The sequence below is a fragment of the Pholcus phalangioides genome, unplaced genomic scaffold (genome assembly GCF_987345545.1).
Source record: "Pholcus phalangioides strain wild (caught in Gottingen) unplaced genomic scaffold, Ppha-v1.0 ptg000001l_1, whole genome shotgun sequence".
NCBI lineage: Eukaryota > Metazoa > Arthropoda > Arachnida > Araneae > Pholcidae > Pholcus > Pholcus phalangioides.
Genome location: NW_028301594.1, coordinates 4,091,385 through 4,106,915, shown reverse-complemented (window position 1 = coordinate 4,106,915; position 15,531 = coordinate 4,091,385). Strand labels below are relative to the sequence as shown.

At 39.3% G+C, this 15,531-nt stretch overlaps 1 protein-coding gene across 1 annotated transcript; it reads left to right on the top strand.

Annotated features, from left to right (window-relative positions):
• Positions 1-4,037: 4,037 nt before the first annotated feature.
• LOC149089715 (uncharacterized) lies at positions 4,038-10,927 on the top strand. Its single transcript, XM_089235332.1, has 2 exons — positions 4,038-4,840; positions 10,208-10,927. The coding sequence occupies exons 1-2, from the start codon at positions 4,506-4,508 to the stop codon at positions 10,323-10,325; spliced, it is 453 nt and encodes a 150-aa protein (XP_089091458.1). The 5' UTR covers positions 4,038-4,505; the 3' UTR covers positions 10,326-10,927.
• The last annotated feature ends 4,604 nt before the right edge of the window (positions 10,928-15,531 follow it).

The window sequence follows — 15,531 nt, the reverse complement described above, 5'->3', positions numbered from 1 at the left end:
ACCAAAGTGATGCGTAAGGCGTAACCAATATCTAGCATAGCTGAGAATTTTGCCTCGATGCTCGAACCACACACACTCATGGTATACAAAATTTCTACTAAAATATATTCGTGGTTTGTTTTTGTGTAATAATCATCACCACTACCAGCCAAGGAATTGGGTAGTCAAGGCCGTCCGGATGGGAAGGGGAACTGACAAACAATGTATATGCTCTGTGTGTTTGTGTGTGTAATGTTTTTCTTGATTTAAATAAAGTGATAATACAACATGGTGGCAGCGGTAAAAGGCCATGACAACAAAGTAGCAGCAGACGCTTTATCCAGGAGTCCTCAAGTGTATCCAAACAAGACAAATGAATTGGAAGACGAAATAGATGCATATGTTCAAATGGTTAAAGAGACTCTACCAGCTTCATCGAAAAGACTGGAAGAACTACAAGAAGCACAACTTGCTGACGAAGTTTGTCAGAAACTTTCATCATATACAATGACGGGATGGCCTGCAAAGAAAGATGTCGATTCCTGTTGTCTACCTTTCTGGCAACATCGTTATGAAATCTCCATTCAGGATGGGATAGTGATGAGAGGCTGTAGAATCATCATTCCTCGATCACATCAAAGGGAAGTTCTAAATCAGATTCACGAAGGTCATCTTGGAATTACAAAATGCAGAGCTAGAGCCAGATGTTCTGTTTATTGGCCTGGAATAAGTAAAGAAATAGAAGAAAAGGTAAAAAATTGCACGGCTTGTATCCAAGAATCTAAGAACAGGCACCAACCTCTCATTCCAACACCATTTCCTGAGAGACCATGGGAGATGATCGGCATGGACTTGTTCAAGTACAAGAATTCGTGGTATCTTCTTTTAGCTGACTACTATTCTTGTTTTCCTGAAATTGCAAAACTTGATAGACTGACAGCTGCTGAAATCATAAACCATTGCAAGTCCATATTCGCTCGACATGGCATTCCAGATATTGTTCGATCAGACAATGGGCCTCAATTTGATCCAGTGCGAACATTGGAATTTCAAACATTTTCTAAAAGGCATGGATTCACACACATTTCTAGTAGCCCAAAGTTTCCTCAAAGTAATGGACTGGTTGAGTCAGCAGTTAAAACAGTTAAAATGCTGATTAAGAAGTCTGAAGATCCATACATTGCTTTGATGGCATATCGAGCAACTCCCCTAGAAACCGGATTCAGTCCAGCAGAGTTGCTGATGGGTAGAAGAATTAAAACAACTTTGCCAATAGCTAAAGGTCAGTTGCAACCACAAGCAGTGGATAGAAAAACCATCAAGGTCAAGGAAGAAAGGAGAGTTGAAAGACAGTGCCAAAACTACAACCAAAGACATGGTGTGAGAGATCTAAAGAAATTACAGGAAGGAGAAGAAGTATGGATAACTGACAGAAGAGCTACTGGTGTAGTACTGAAAAAGACTTCATTCCCAAGATCTTATCTGATTAAGTCGGGAAATAACATCTATAGAAGAAATAGGAGACATCTAATCCCATCACCAAATTTCCACCCAGAGAAAGAAGAATTGGACTTTCCTACATTAGAACACTGTCCTGTAGAAACTCCATCGAATTCGAGTGAAAACTCAGCTGTCAAGGTACCTTATGTCACTAGAAGTGGGAGGATGGTTCGCCCCCCCTAATAAGCTCAACCTGTAAAAAAAAAAAGAGGGGGGGAGATGTGTAATAATCATCACCACCACCAGCCAAGGAATTGGGTAGTCAAGGCCGTCCGGATGGGAAGGGGAACTGACAAACAATGTATATCAGACTCCAAATCTGTTATTTCTGCAGCACGAGCGTTCTCATTCCATTCTCCTACAGTCATTTTTCTTCTTTATTACCAGCTTGTTTTCACAAGCTCTCTTTCTAATCACATTTCTATTATCTGGGTCCCTGGTCACTCTGGCATTACTTTTAATGAGATTATTGATAGTCACGTTCGCACTGCGGCTTCTTCTCAGCGTGTAACCCCTTCCAGCCTCTACCCAGAAGATCTGATCTCAATTTTTAAATCCCGATATAAAAAATATTTCACTCAATCACTTAAAAATACACTTCCTGATTTCCGTCCATTTTATGATTGTTGCAAATTGTATTCATCTTTTTTTTCGTCCGGTAAATTTGAAAATATGTTTTACAAGCTCCTCTGTAACAGGGCTCCTCTTTTTGAGTATTTACATCGCATTAATAGGGCGGATAGTCCATTGTGTAGCCATTGTAACAATTTGGAAACTGCTTCTCATTTTCTTTTTTATTGCAGTCATTATGATTCTGTGCGTAATGCTACTTTCCGCAATCTTCATTTTCCGGTCTCTTGTTGGCGAGATTTTGCGTCGACTCCTCCTAATATTATTATTCCTCTCTTTGAACGTTTCGTCACTCGTAGTTCCCGTTTCGTCTAGTTGTTGGTATTCAAGTTTCATCCTATCGATACTCACTATATATATACGTGTGTGTGTGTGTGTGTGTATATATATGTATGTGTATAAATTTTTCAGTATTACTATTCTTTGCTTTGTTTCAATACTTTTATTGTTGTCATTATTTGTGCTATGATTCTTATGCTTTTGTTGTTGTTATCACCTGCGACAATGTATTATTCATGGTTTTTGTTATCATTCAATTTTGACAATTATTATTTTTTTTTAATTATTATTGACTATTAATGTATAATTGATAGGCATAATTTCTTTTTTCTAATTTCCTAGATGTTTTTGTTATGATCCTGGCATCTCTATTCTCAATTTTTTTTTTTTAATGATCAGGGGATGGTCATAGTAGCCGAGAGCCCTGTATAATTATTATTGTATTGTATTGTATTGTAACAATGTATATGCTCTGTGTGTTTGTGTGTGTAATGTTTTTCTTGATTTAAATAAAGTGATAATACAACAGTTTTTTCTATATTTATTTTTGCAAATAGTTTGCAATTTTTGATATCCTTTAGGAGGGTGCACGCCCCCCCCACCCCGGCGTACACCTGTGTGAGCACCCATGGGTCGAAAATACTTCCGACGCCCTGGATTCTCTTGAGACGGCCCTACCCCTTCGTCAAATAACTCTGCCGACTGCACAAGCAGTAGTCTGCTGGTGCTTAAGTCATGATTGTAATAAGAGCCAAGATTGCAAGTATTCATTCATAAAGCCAGGTTTTCCTAGGAGCAGATTTCTACAGCGCGCGCAGCGTGAAAAAGCTGATTGGTAAAAAAAACCTTGAATTTCCTGTTTTTAACCAATCAGCGTTTTCACGCTGCGCGTGGCGCAAAAGTGCTGCTCCTAGGAAAACTCGGCTTTAAGCTGGGTTTTCCTAGGAGCATGTTTTCTGGGACAGCGTGACACGCCGTCCACTCACCAATAAGAAAATCAGTATGACTGTTTTCCTACAGAGCGCAACGCGGCTCATGACAGGCTTAACGTCGGGCGTGATTGGCGGACTGCTTCTGGAGTCAAATGCGTCGTGCGTAGCGCGTTTTGCCGATGTTCTCTTCACTCTCTTGTGTGTTTTCTTTCCCTTCTCTTCAAACCGGCGGGAGAATGCAGACGACAGAGTAGCTGATGCCAAGGCCATATACAGGGGCGTAGCCAGAAATTTCGTTCGGGGGGGGACCAAAGTGACAGAACAATGAATTTGGCCATCTTTTTCCCTTTTTTCGGTCATTTTCTCACATTTCGGGGGGGGGACCAGACCCCCAAGTCCCCCTCCCCTGGCTACGCCCTTGGCCATATACTATATTATAGCCGCCCTGTGATCTGATGCGCCACGCTAGGAAAACACAAAATCGTAGCATGATTATGCAACACGTTTCTGCCGGCGCAAAATGGTCTAATTCAGTTCATGCGGCGCAAAAAACCTATTCCTTGGAAAACTTGGTTAAGTATTCATAATCGGAATGACTGAGAAGTGCTGAAAAAGGAAATCTATTACTGCGCACCTAGCCGATACCAAGGCCAGCAAGTGTTTCTTCAAGACAAGTCAAGTCACCGGTGTTTTCGAATTTCGCGATCTATTGACGTACACCAAAGCGTATTAAAGACTAAAAGACTCGTATTAAATTATTAATACGCTTTGACGTATACTCTAGTTAGTTGATGAGAACATAGATTGGAAATGGATCGCACAAAAAAGGTGTACAAGAAACTCTTGAGTGAACAACAGGACCTGAACATCCCAGGTATGATGATTGAATGGGATCAGTGGGAAATGAACAAGTGGCATTTGTGCTTGGTGTTGGATGAAACATACAATGGAATCCTAAACTCGGTCCCCCTACATTTAGTAGTAAGTTTCTCTCAGAACTTCCCCCAATCTCCACCGACAGTTCTGATGCCAACAGTAAACAAGATTGCGAAGAATTTTCTGCCAAATACCATAAATGGTCTAGTGTGCTTTCCAGGATTAAATCATCAAGGGTATTGGCTAATTCCACAGACTTACGAGTATCCAGTTGGTTGAAGTAGTTTCTCATCATTGAGAGAGTTCTTCATGGAAATCAAGAACTTGTTTTCGGATGCATTGAAAGATGAAATCTGGTTTCTTCGCGGGAGGCGCAGAGAGCACTATGAATTCTACCGCTTCAAGAAATATATGAGGTACCAGGTGATCGCCATACTGTTTTGTGAAGAAGTGCCTGTGAAACTGAGAGATAAGACCATTCCTATGTCTATCAGGAGAGAGATGAAGGTTTCTTTTTTGCGTCATTTGCCAGCTCATCTACGACTTCCTGATTCAAGGCCAGCAGAATTTCTACCAGAATACAGCGATCTTTCTCATAGTTTAAATCTTGCACGAGCTTCCATTGATGACTGGAACGAGGACGAGTAAGTTTCAAAATTTATCTTAGCAAAGATATGAGTATAATTAGCTATTTGCGCAAACAGTTTTGAATTGCAGCGGATTAGGAACAGCTGTCGTATGGTCCGCCACTTGGTGATCTTTGGCGGCAAACATGTCTGAGGGCCCAACGAAAAGTCGCTAAGGCCGTCAGACACTATGGACGCCGAAAAAAAATCATCAGCGTGCAAAACAAAAATAAAAACAACCAAGCATAAAAATAGAAAAATATCGGAACAGCTTCGATATAGGGGACAGCTTGGCGATTTTCGGCGACTTTTTTTTTCGGCGCCAAATATGTCCGACGACTCCATCAGAAGTCGCCAAGGCCGTTAGACACATTACGAGCGCCGAAAAAAAAAATCGCCTGCATAGAAAACAATATGAAAAATATCATGAAACACAAAAGAAATGGAAACGTAAATAACAGCTGAATTGGGCGAGCATAAAAATGCTAAAACCAACAAGCATAATTATAATAAAAAAATAATTAAAACCCAGACTCTCTTTCCGAGAATCCGGGTTCTTATAAATAAATAACGGTCCTGCATGTTGTATAAATAAATATATTCTATGTATTATAAATTAAAACCCGGACTCTCTTTTCGGGAATCCGGGTTCTTATAAATAAACAACGGTAAAATAAATAAAATAATAACGATGCAGGGGCATCCTGCATGTAGAAAAGAATAAATATTGGAAAATATTAAAGGTACAACCTGAGGGAAAATATATCCAAAATAAGGTATTCCAATTAATCCGAGACACACACTACATCGTATATACGGAAGGAAGAGAAAATATGAAGAACTATCCCAACGGTTTTTCAAAACGCCGCGGCTATAAGGTGACGTCATTTGGAGGAAAAAAAGAGAGAGAATAGAATGGAAAAAAGAGAAAACCAGTTTGAAAATGGCAGTAAAACCCGTTTGAAAGACGCGCTAGGACGCTAGGAACACGGAAAAACAACCACCAGCGCCACTCCCTCGCAGAATTCTTCGAATATTCTGGAACAACGACAACCCAGCAGAACAGCAACAAACCAGAGCGCGCCAATGATGGCAACTTATCGCCGGAAAAAAGTCGCCAACTTGGCGTGTCCCCTATATCGAAGCTGTACCAAAATATCAGTTAAAAAAATTACGCCTGGATCATTTTTTAAATAATAAACAGATCGGGGCATAAAGTTTCTCTGGGTTCTGTCAATAAAAACAATGGTTGAATAAATAACTATTCTATGTATTAAAACTAAAACCCGGATCCTTTTTTTAAAATAAACGGATTGGGGCATAAGGAATTCCGGGTAAATATTATATGTATTAAAAACTAAAACCTGGACCCTTTTTTTAATAATAAATGGATCCAGGCATAAGAAATTCTCTAGATTCATTTTAATTCACCGATAAGACAGAAGGCATGACAATGAATGAATAATTAATAAATATAACGAAATAATAAAACGGTATGATACAACCTGACCAGCAGATAATAATCCAAGAGACATGCTGGAAATGGAACAACGGCTGTTTAGAATTTTTGAAAAAACGTGGTGAACATAAGACAAATCTTGTTTGGCGAAACTAACGCCATCTATAAGGGGTGATCAAATGAAAAGGTACGAAACGACACAGTGGGTACAAATGTAGACTTTATTCAAAATATACACCATAGGCCTGAGCACAACGATCCCACTGATGAACAAGCCGCAGGATTCCTGTGGCCGTGACGAGACCCAGTCCTTCACAGCGTCCTTGAGTACGTCTTCCGAGTTGAAGCGCTTCCCTTTCAGGTGTTTCTTCAGTGGACCAAACACATGGAAATCGCAGGGCGACATGGCCGGACTGTAGGGCGGATGGTCCAACGGCTCCCACTTGAACTTGGCCAGTTCCATGTGTGTGACTTTGGAGACGTGTGGACGCGCGTTATCATGGAGCAGAACCACACCCTTCATGAGCAGCCCTGGTCTTTCGTTCTTGATAAACCTGCGTAGGCGTCGGAGTGCCTCACAGTACACGTCGGAGTTAATGGTTTTTCTGTGCTTGAGGAATTCCACAAGTAGCGGACCTTGAACGTCGAAAAAGACGGTGAGCAACACCTTGCCTGCTGACGGCACGGCTTTGAACTTTTTAGGGGGAGGTGACGATGCATGCTTCCACTGCATGCTGTCCCGCTTTGTCTCTGGCTCGTAGTGATGGCACCAGGTCTCATCACCTGTGACGATCCGCTCCATGAAAGCGGGGTCTTCCTGGTACCGAAACAGATGTTGCAGTGCTAGCCCCATACGCAGTTCCTTTTGCTGGTCGGTGAGCTGCTTCGTAACCCAAGCGGCACACACCTTCCGATATCGCAACCTGTCGTGAACAATTGTCCACACGGTTCCATAGCTGACATCCACCTTCACCGCCAACATTCGCAATGTGACATGCCGATCACTTCTCACTGGGTCGTCCACTTTGTCGATGAGATCGCTCGTGATAACAGTGTTTGCCTGGCCTGGTCTCGGGTCATCACCCACACTCTCACGGCCTGCACGAAAACGGGCACTCCATTTTCTGACAGACTTGTCAGAGACACATTTCTCCCCGTAAACTGTCACCATCCGGCGATGAATAGCTGCCGGTTTCTCACCTTCCGCTGTCAGAAATCGGATAACACCTCGTTGCTCCTCAATCGTCGAATTTTGCAACATGAACGCCATCTTGTCCTCATACAGACTGCCGCTTTTGATAAGAGCCTCTGCTCTCTCCTGCGCATGCGGGCGCCCGTGCATGCTCCGATCCCAGTCAGAGACTCCAATCGCATCCCGAGATGTCTCGCAACGTTCTCCCATGGCGGAATATGCAATATTTAACTGTTACGTTTTTACGTCGTTTCGTACCTTTTCATTTGATCACCCCTTGTAATATCACCCAGCAAAAACAAACAATTTAAAAAAATACGGCAACCCAGAGCCCCATTATGACAGTGTTGGTGACTAATCGCGAGGAAAAATTTGTGGCGGACCATACTGCATCTGTTCCCATTTGTTAAATGCAAAAGGAAAAAAATGGGGATTCTTTTCCCTTAAAAGTTTTTTTATGTGCAGCCCTCGGTTTGCTTCCCTCAAGTGTGTCTCTGTATTCATTGGTCAGTTTCACTTTCTCTGAGAAGCAAACTCATTCAATTTTTTTTTAATTAGTTGTCATTGTACATAAATGTTCCTCATAAGTTCGGAGGGCCATGGGTGAACAAGGTTCCACAGCATATCATACTTGCAATAGGGGACACTCCCGGTTAGCAGGGATTTTTTTAGGGGAAAATGTTTTGGCCCCATGAATGTGCCATTATCAAGAGGTTCCACTGTATTTCGATGATACGAGATGCCTGTTGTCTACTGTATGTTATCAGTGCTGATGTCTGTAACTTGAGATGGATACTTTGATTTCTGTGCAATGAAGAATTTTTCAAAAGTATGTTATGTGTAAATTATATGTGCGAGAAGATAAAAATCAATATGTAAACAAATATTGAAAACAAAATACAATAGTCTCACTAATCCAGCACCAGGGTGTGTCAGATTACGAGATGTCAAATGAAAAAGTTCATTCAAATAATATAAACATCTGTGCACAAATATTCAGCGACATGTTTCCTATATTTGCAGGAAAAACCCACCAAATAAACAGTGGATTAACACACCGCCGCCTTGGTGGTTATAGTGTATAAAAAATACAAATCAAAACATCATGGGCCCTGTCAGCTTCTTCCCCTCCCCGTATGAGCCCTGAAAACAACTTATGATTGCTGCTGTGGTGATTGAGTGGTCATAGTAATGTGAAGACCCGGGTTTGAACCCACTGTTGTCACAGCAGTAGTCAGCTGAAGTTGGTTTTACGTGGTTTCTAACTTTGAGGCACAAATGGGAGCTGATCTAGTCAAAAATTTCTTGTCACTTATAGTTTGAAAAAATTGATGGCAGCGCTAACAAGCATTACACAGAAACCTACTTCACATTTTCCAGCATGGCTTAGGTCTTCTTTCACCACCTGATAAAATCTCTTCATTGAGACAGAGGGATGGACCATGATGTCCTTAGGAGGATTAACACACAGCTGTATTATTGAGTCTGCTTTATATACATGGGAAATGAAAATATTGCCATTGAGATGGCTATTATGTCCATTGGTTAATTTTTTTAAAATGTGCCAGATTTTTTTTGCAATAAAATATGCTATAGAATCTGATGTTACTGCCAGTGTCAGAATTGCAGAAATGGTTCAGAGTTTGGCCGGCCATTTTTTATATTCTTGACCATTTCTCTGTATATTATTATATATTATACTGTAAAAGTTAATCTGGGAATTTCTCGTGTTCAAAAAATGTCAAATGTGTTCTGTGGTGCATTAACAGTGTCTTATGTGATAGTTCATATCTTCCATGCATATTTCCTTCGGGAGATGTTATGCTTGATCAGGGGGAAAGGTTTATGATGTCAAGATTGAAAATATTTTTTGTGATTTATCATCAGGACCAGATGGCAGCACAATTAAAACACAAACACACAGCATAAATAGTCAAACTTCGATAATTTGAAGCTCAAGGCGACAGCAAAAAAATTCAATTATTTAATCCATAGATAAATAGGATAACTATAACGTGATCAATATATTTTTCTTCACCAACTCTCGTTGTTAACACTAGTGTTTCTATGAAATGTAAATGATTACAAAAATGATGTCACTTGAGAAAAAAAAAATTCAGAAAATGTGAATTTTTTCCATCCGAAATCACGCTACTTCATGGTTGACTCAACTCGTATCAAAATGGAAGAGTGGATCAACCATTGCCCAAGAATGTTAAGAAGCTACCAACGAAGGCATTAGACAAATACACGAATAATATAAACACGAATTCTATAAACCTTGACACAAAATGACATCAAGTCGGCCAAAGTTGCTCAGTGTGCGTATATCAGTAGAGGCTGGCCATATTTTCGAGAATAATACATGAAAACAGGAGAAAATTCTAATAATGACCATATTTTCCAAAGAATTTTCCAAAATTTGGTAATTCTAAAAAATTAATTTTGAAGTAGGCCAGGGCTGGACAATTCCTATGTCTCCATGGTGACTAAAAAATTGGTATTGGTGCCTGAAATTATTTTTGTGTTATTAAATGGCAGGCTGAGAGCAGCACAAAATGTTTGCATTATTACCTCTCGGTAAAAATTCTTTCCGGAGCTTAGGTTTTTTTTTTTTTAGATGTGTCCAGCCCTGGAGTAGGCTATATTGGTTCTTGTTATATGCAACTTTGGGAGGTGAATGTATTCATTTACAGTCTATGATATGGTTCTTTTCTATACTTTTTCATTTTAGGACAAAGCACGAGAAAAATGAGAGTTCTGGAGAAGATAGGGTTTCGGAAGTTGAGAGAAGCAATAAGAATGTATTAGATTCTGAGGCAAACAGTTCTATAGGAAAAAGTTTTCCATAATTACGATGAAGAGGAAAAGGGTTATGACAGCAGCAGTCACGAGCCTGAAAGTAGTAGTCAGAAAAAGACAATAAAATCAGTTGACAGTCCACCCGACAGGAACGGGAAAACATCAGCACATAGCAATGCTGATGAAATGGAACTTGCTAGTGACTAATATTGTTGATGCTGGGTTCTGTTTTCAGTGACATTTCTCCCCTCCCCTCTCGTGTGCTGCATTCATCGAACTGATTTAACCCTCTCTGGGGAAAAAAGAAGGAAATTTTCAACTTTAGAAAATTAAATATTTACATAATTATTTTTTCGTTCTGTGCACCAGTGTATCCTCTATTATATGATCATACCTGTTTCTACTTTTTTCCATATCATTTATTTGACCATGGTAAGATAAGCGATGTTATTGCTATTAACAAAACTCGTGAAAGAACCTGAAATATGCTTATTCTAACCCATGCACTGTTTAAAATAATCAGATTTGCTCAAATTTCGAGTTAGTTTATCATATGTATCCTAATACAGTCGTCAATTCTAATGTACATGCAATAAAACTTTGTGGTACATTGATGTTCAGGATGTTTATTCAATGCTGAATTTTACTATTACAGAACCATGTGGAACCGTTTCCATTTGACAAGTATATTATGGATTGATTTTTCTTTGAAATATTGTCTGAGGCTTTCATGGCCGGCATTCAATGACTTGCAAACGGTGTCCGGGCTATTAGACCATGGTCCAAGAAATTTTTTTCCTCGCGTTTCGCCCACATATGCGGCAGGTGTCATCTGAGGTTATTCGTGTGCTAGTCTTTGTGGCAAGCAAGAAAGGCTTCGTACAGCTACTGTCATGGACTTGTTTTCTATATGCATTTCTGAGACTTGATCGGCTACAGAACCGCATTGGCTGGCTTGTGTGGGTGTGTCATGCTGATTGGTGAAGCCTTTCTCGCTTGCTGTGGAGACTGATGTCTGAATAACCTCAGATGATGCTTGCCACAGATGTAGGCGAAACGTCAGGAAGAAAATCGCTTGGACCATGGCCTAATAGCCCTGAAACCGTTTGCAAGCCATTGGTTTTTCTTTTTGCGTGGTTCAATTTTCTCTTTCGCCCCCCCCCCCCCCTGCTTTGATCGTACCAGAAATGCCATAACTTTACCGATTCAGGAATAGTTGAAATTATTTTGTTTTGTATGACATCAGCTTTTTTGATATGAACTGTTGATATTTAAACTAATGTATCGATTTCTGTTTCTCCTTTTGAATAAACATCAACAGTTCATAGTTCTACTTTGCATACTATTTTTTTTTTTTTTTCAGACTTGCCAAAGTCATGTTTTGGGATTAATCAGTTTTTTCTTCATACATGTGTGTAGGGAATGTTCTGTACCAAGTACAAATTACTATACAGGGTGATTCAAAACTCAACGAACAATCTTTTAGGGGAGATAAAAAACACGAAAACAAAACAGAATCACAGGAATATATGACCGGAAATCCCAACCTGATCTCAGCTGGAGGACAAACGAAGGTACAGAAATTACAAGCCAATAATGGGTTGGGAAACTTTATTTAGCCATACTTTACACAAGGACAGTACGTGTACACGTTAATTTTCACAACAAGTGGCTTGAAGTTCTTATCATCCATAATTATGCACAAAAAATATATAAAGAAAATTGTGATTTTGTTTTTTCTACCTCCCCTGAAAGTTCGTTCGTTGAGTTTTGAATCACCCTGTATGTACAGAAAACTGGCAGTATGAAGAGTATTGATGTTTTTTAGGTTAAGAAAATTCATCTCTGCCCTCACAGGGACTCGAACCCCAGTCTTTTGTACACTGAACTAGTGCTCTACCTAAGCTATGAAAAAGCAGATAAAATATGACCTCCTAGGAGCGTTATATATGCTGAATGGCTCCGTGTGATGAATGCCAGCAACATTTCGCTAATGCAAATGACATCAATGCCAACAGATTATGATGTGTGTGTAGGGAAATACATCCTTTCTGTTAATACAATATATATGGAGGGAATATTATATATCTGCTTTCATAGTGGTAGAGCACTCTATTTCGGAGCAGATATTTTGAAAATGAAGAATAATTCTAAATAAATTTCCTTCACAAATTAAAATCCATTTAAATTTTTTCTGAATTATCTTATGTCACTACTAAAACGTGCATTACTGAAATGACGAATAAAAATTATTACTCATTTCAAATTAAGCAACATGCATACTAAAAACCTAGGCAGCAAGAATTTCTGCTGCTTGAACACCAAAATCTTATTCATCCTGATATAGCAAAAAAAGTGAGTGCAGAATATAATAAGGGTTTCCTTAAAAAAAGAAAAAAGCTTCTCACAGAATTTAAAGGAATTATTAAATTTAAAAGCAAAATGCAAAAAACGAGAAAAATATAAATACCCCTCATTTACTTAAACAATTTCTCAACCTAATAGCATGTTAATAGATTACGAATCACGAGTCGCTTTCAGAAGTTCAGCATCTCAATGACAATTTTTTTTTTCAAATTTTTCATGCCCTTGAACATAAGATTTTGTATGTCTTATTCCATTAAAGCATTGGATGGACAGATTTTTATTTATTTGTTAACAATGAACTCTTTTTCACTGTCTGCATTACCATGTGCTAAAAAAAAAAAAGCTTTCACCAAAACTCGCAAAATTTTGAACTTTGGGCTACTTTCAAGGTCACAAAGTTTGAATATGTCTGCCCAATATCTATCTATCTATTCTCTGAACTGATTTCACTTCTTGTAATTCTTTGCATTGTATTGCAACCCATTCATCACACACAATTAATAGTTCTGTTGGTGATACAATGTTAAGCAACATCCCAGCAATACGTGAGGGAGTAATGTACCATCCCAGCAATGCACTAGAGGGAGTGCAAAAAACAAGAAAGAGTGCAAACGTTTCATTCTCTTCAACATGTTTTGGAAAGGCAGGACATTAATATAAAAAAGGTATCTCACAGAAGTTATGTAAAATGCTCCTCGTACAAACTCCTTCCTTTGACTATTGTTAAGAGCATGTCCCTCCCCCACCAATGCAGTGGCGGACCGTGCGGCCATATTGGGCGCCGCTCTAGGGTGCGTGTGTTTTTTCGCCAAATCCGCACGACCGCATAGTGGCTAGATGACAAAACTATGAATATTTTAGCTGGAGTTTTTACATTTTTTCCTAATGATCTTCGAAAAATGTCGGTAATTTAAACGAGTCAACCGATCCCCTTTTCGATGTGTGCCGTCTTTGAACGTAGAAACGCAAATTACCGTTATTTTCAGTATATAACCCGCAGGAGAAAAAACGGTCTCCGAAATCGGAAAATTCGGCATATTCATTCAGGGACTTTGATAGCCCGCCGGTTAACCAATAACAGTATAGGACTTTACACTTCAAGGTAGTAGAACTACTTTCCAAGGTCACGAGATAACGCGATTGTGGTAGATGGTGGGAAGTGAATTTCCTGGTGAACGCATTAGACTACAAAGGCAACGAATATTTCAATCTTTCCTTGGAGCTCATGTGCACTGAACACTTCAAGGAACGATTGAGATATCCTGAGCTCCTCCAATAATTTCCGAAAAAACAACGCAGTGCACCCTCTTTTGTCTGCATATGCGCAAAAGTCCGTATATACGGGACAACCAACAACTTTCAGCCCTTTCAATGTTTTCTTCATGTCGGCCCCTCTGCATGCATATGTACACACACACACACACAATCTGTTTCAATATATAACCTATTCCGTTAATGCAAGTGCATGGTGTGTGTATGGCAGGGCCACAACTTGGATTTTTGGTCGCCCCCCCCCAAAACTTTATATTCAATAATTTTGTAATCATGTTCTTTGTTCTCACCTAAAACTGCTGCCGCCCCCGCAGTTACGGCACTGATCTATGGCCCTAACGTATTTAATGGGCCAAAGTAAATATATATGCATGTTTCAGGTTATACAGTTGACATTTGAAGTTTGCATGACCATAGGCGGAGATAGACTTGGAAGTCTGGGGGGCACGATGATGTCAATTCATATATCCATATATACATTAGATCAGTCAACTTCACCGTTGACGATGGGGGCATTGCCCCCCCCCCCTTCCCGTATCTCCGCCCATGTGCATGACACAACCAAAAGTCTGTTGGTTTACTACTGGAAGTAGCTGTCTGTTAGTATGATCATTTCCCACGTCACATCTTAAAAAAAATATTCTTCAGAAAAGTTTTTTAGTAATGAATGTAGGTACAAAGATGCAAGTTTTGCACAGAATTGGAGGTTTGGTTGCGTTGGATGTTTATAGGTGCTAATGGTTCTGATTTACAAAGAAGTCTGAGAGATTTTTCAGCCAATTTAAAATCTCCGTCTCGGTATTTATTGGAAATCTACTAATTTGTAATTGTTCATGATTTTAACAATTTTTCTCATTCGCAAATACATACTTACTGACGTACAGTACGCATAACTTTCAACCGAACGATGGTGATATCTTGGATTCTAAAAGTTGTAGAATGAAGCAGTTTTCACCAAAAATATGATTTGTGATTTTCCACCCCAATATGTGCGATTCGTCTTCATGAGTCATCATCTACATATTTACTATTGTTCAAACTTCTAAATCTTCAAAATAAATCCTTATTTTTTTCCATCTGATCTGATTTATCGCATTGCATTTATCCTAAAAATAAAATTTCATTGCAGTAAGTATAATAATGAGTGAAAATGTGTTTGGGGACATTCTAAACATTGAGAAACTGAATTTTTGAAGGTTGATTTCAGGGGAAAAACACACCATACAAGTTTCGAACGATAAATACTCCATGTTCTAGGCAAGTGTTTGGATTTAATGCTGTTAAAATGTGTGTCACAAAGCACATGTGACGGCAATTTCATCAAAAAAAAATATATTTTTTTTTTCCGTCGAACATTGCATTATTTTATATAATTTTGTTTCACTGCAATTCTCCAATTTTTAATAATGCTGATAAAAAAAGGATGAAACCCGAAATGCAGTGGTTTTAACAGAGAAGACTCCACCCTAAACTTTGAAGGCGCATACTAAGATGATTTACGCACGCTATTGGGAGAACTGTTAACATCTCAAAAAGTATCCAGTTGCATCCCTGGATTGCTCTCAAGACGGCCCTGCTCATCACCTCGGATCTGTTGCCCCTCCTCTCTAGAGCTGA

Excerpts from the sequence above, each read along its gene's own strand:
- LOC149089715 (XM_089235332.1), top strand. The coding sequence starts at position 4,506 with ATGGAAATCAAGAACTTGTTTTCGGATGCATTGAAAGATGAAATCTGG. Across the intron at positions 4,841-10,207 it reads GATGACTGGAACGAGGACGA|GACAAAGCACGAGAAAAATG; the intron begins GTAAGTTTCAAA and ends TTTTCATTTTAG.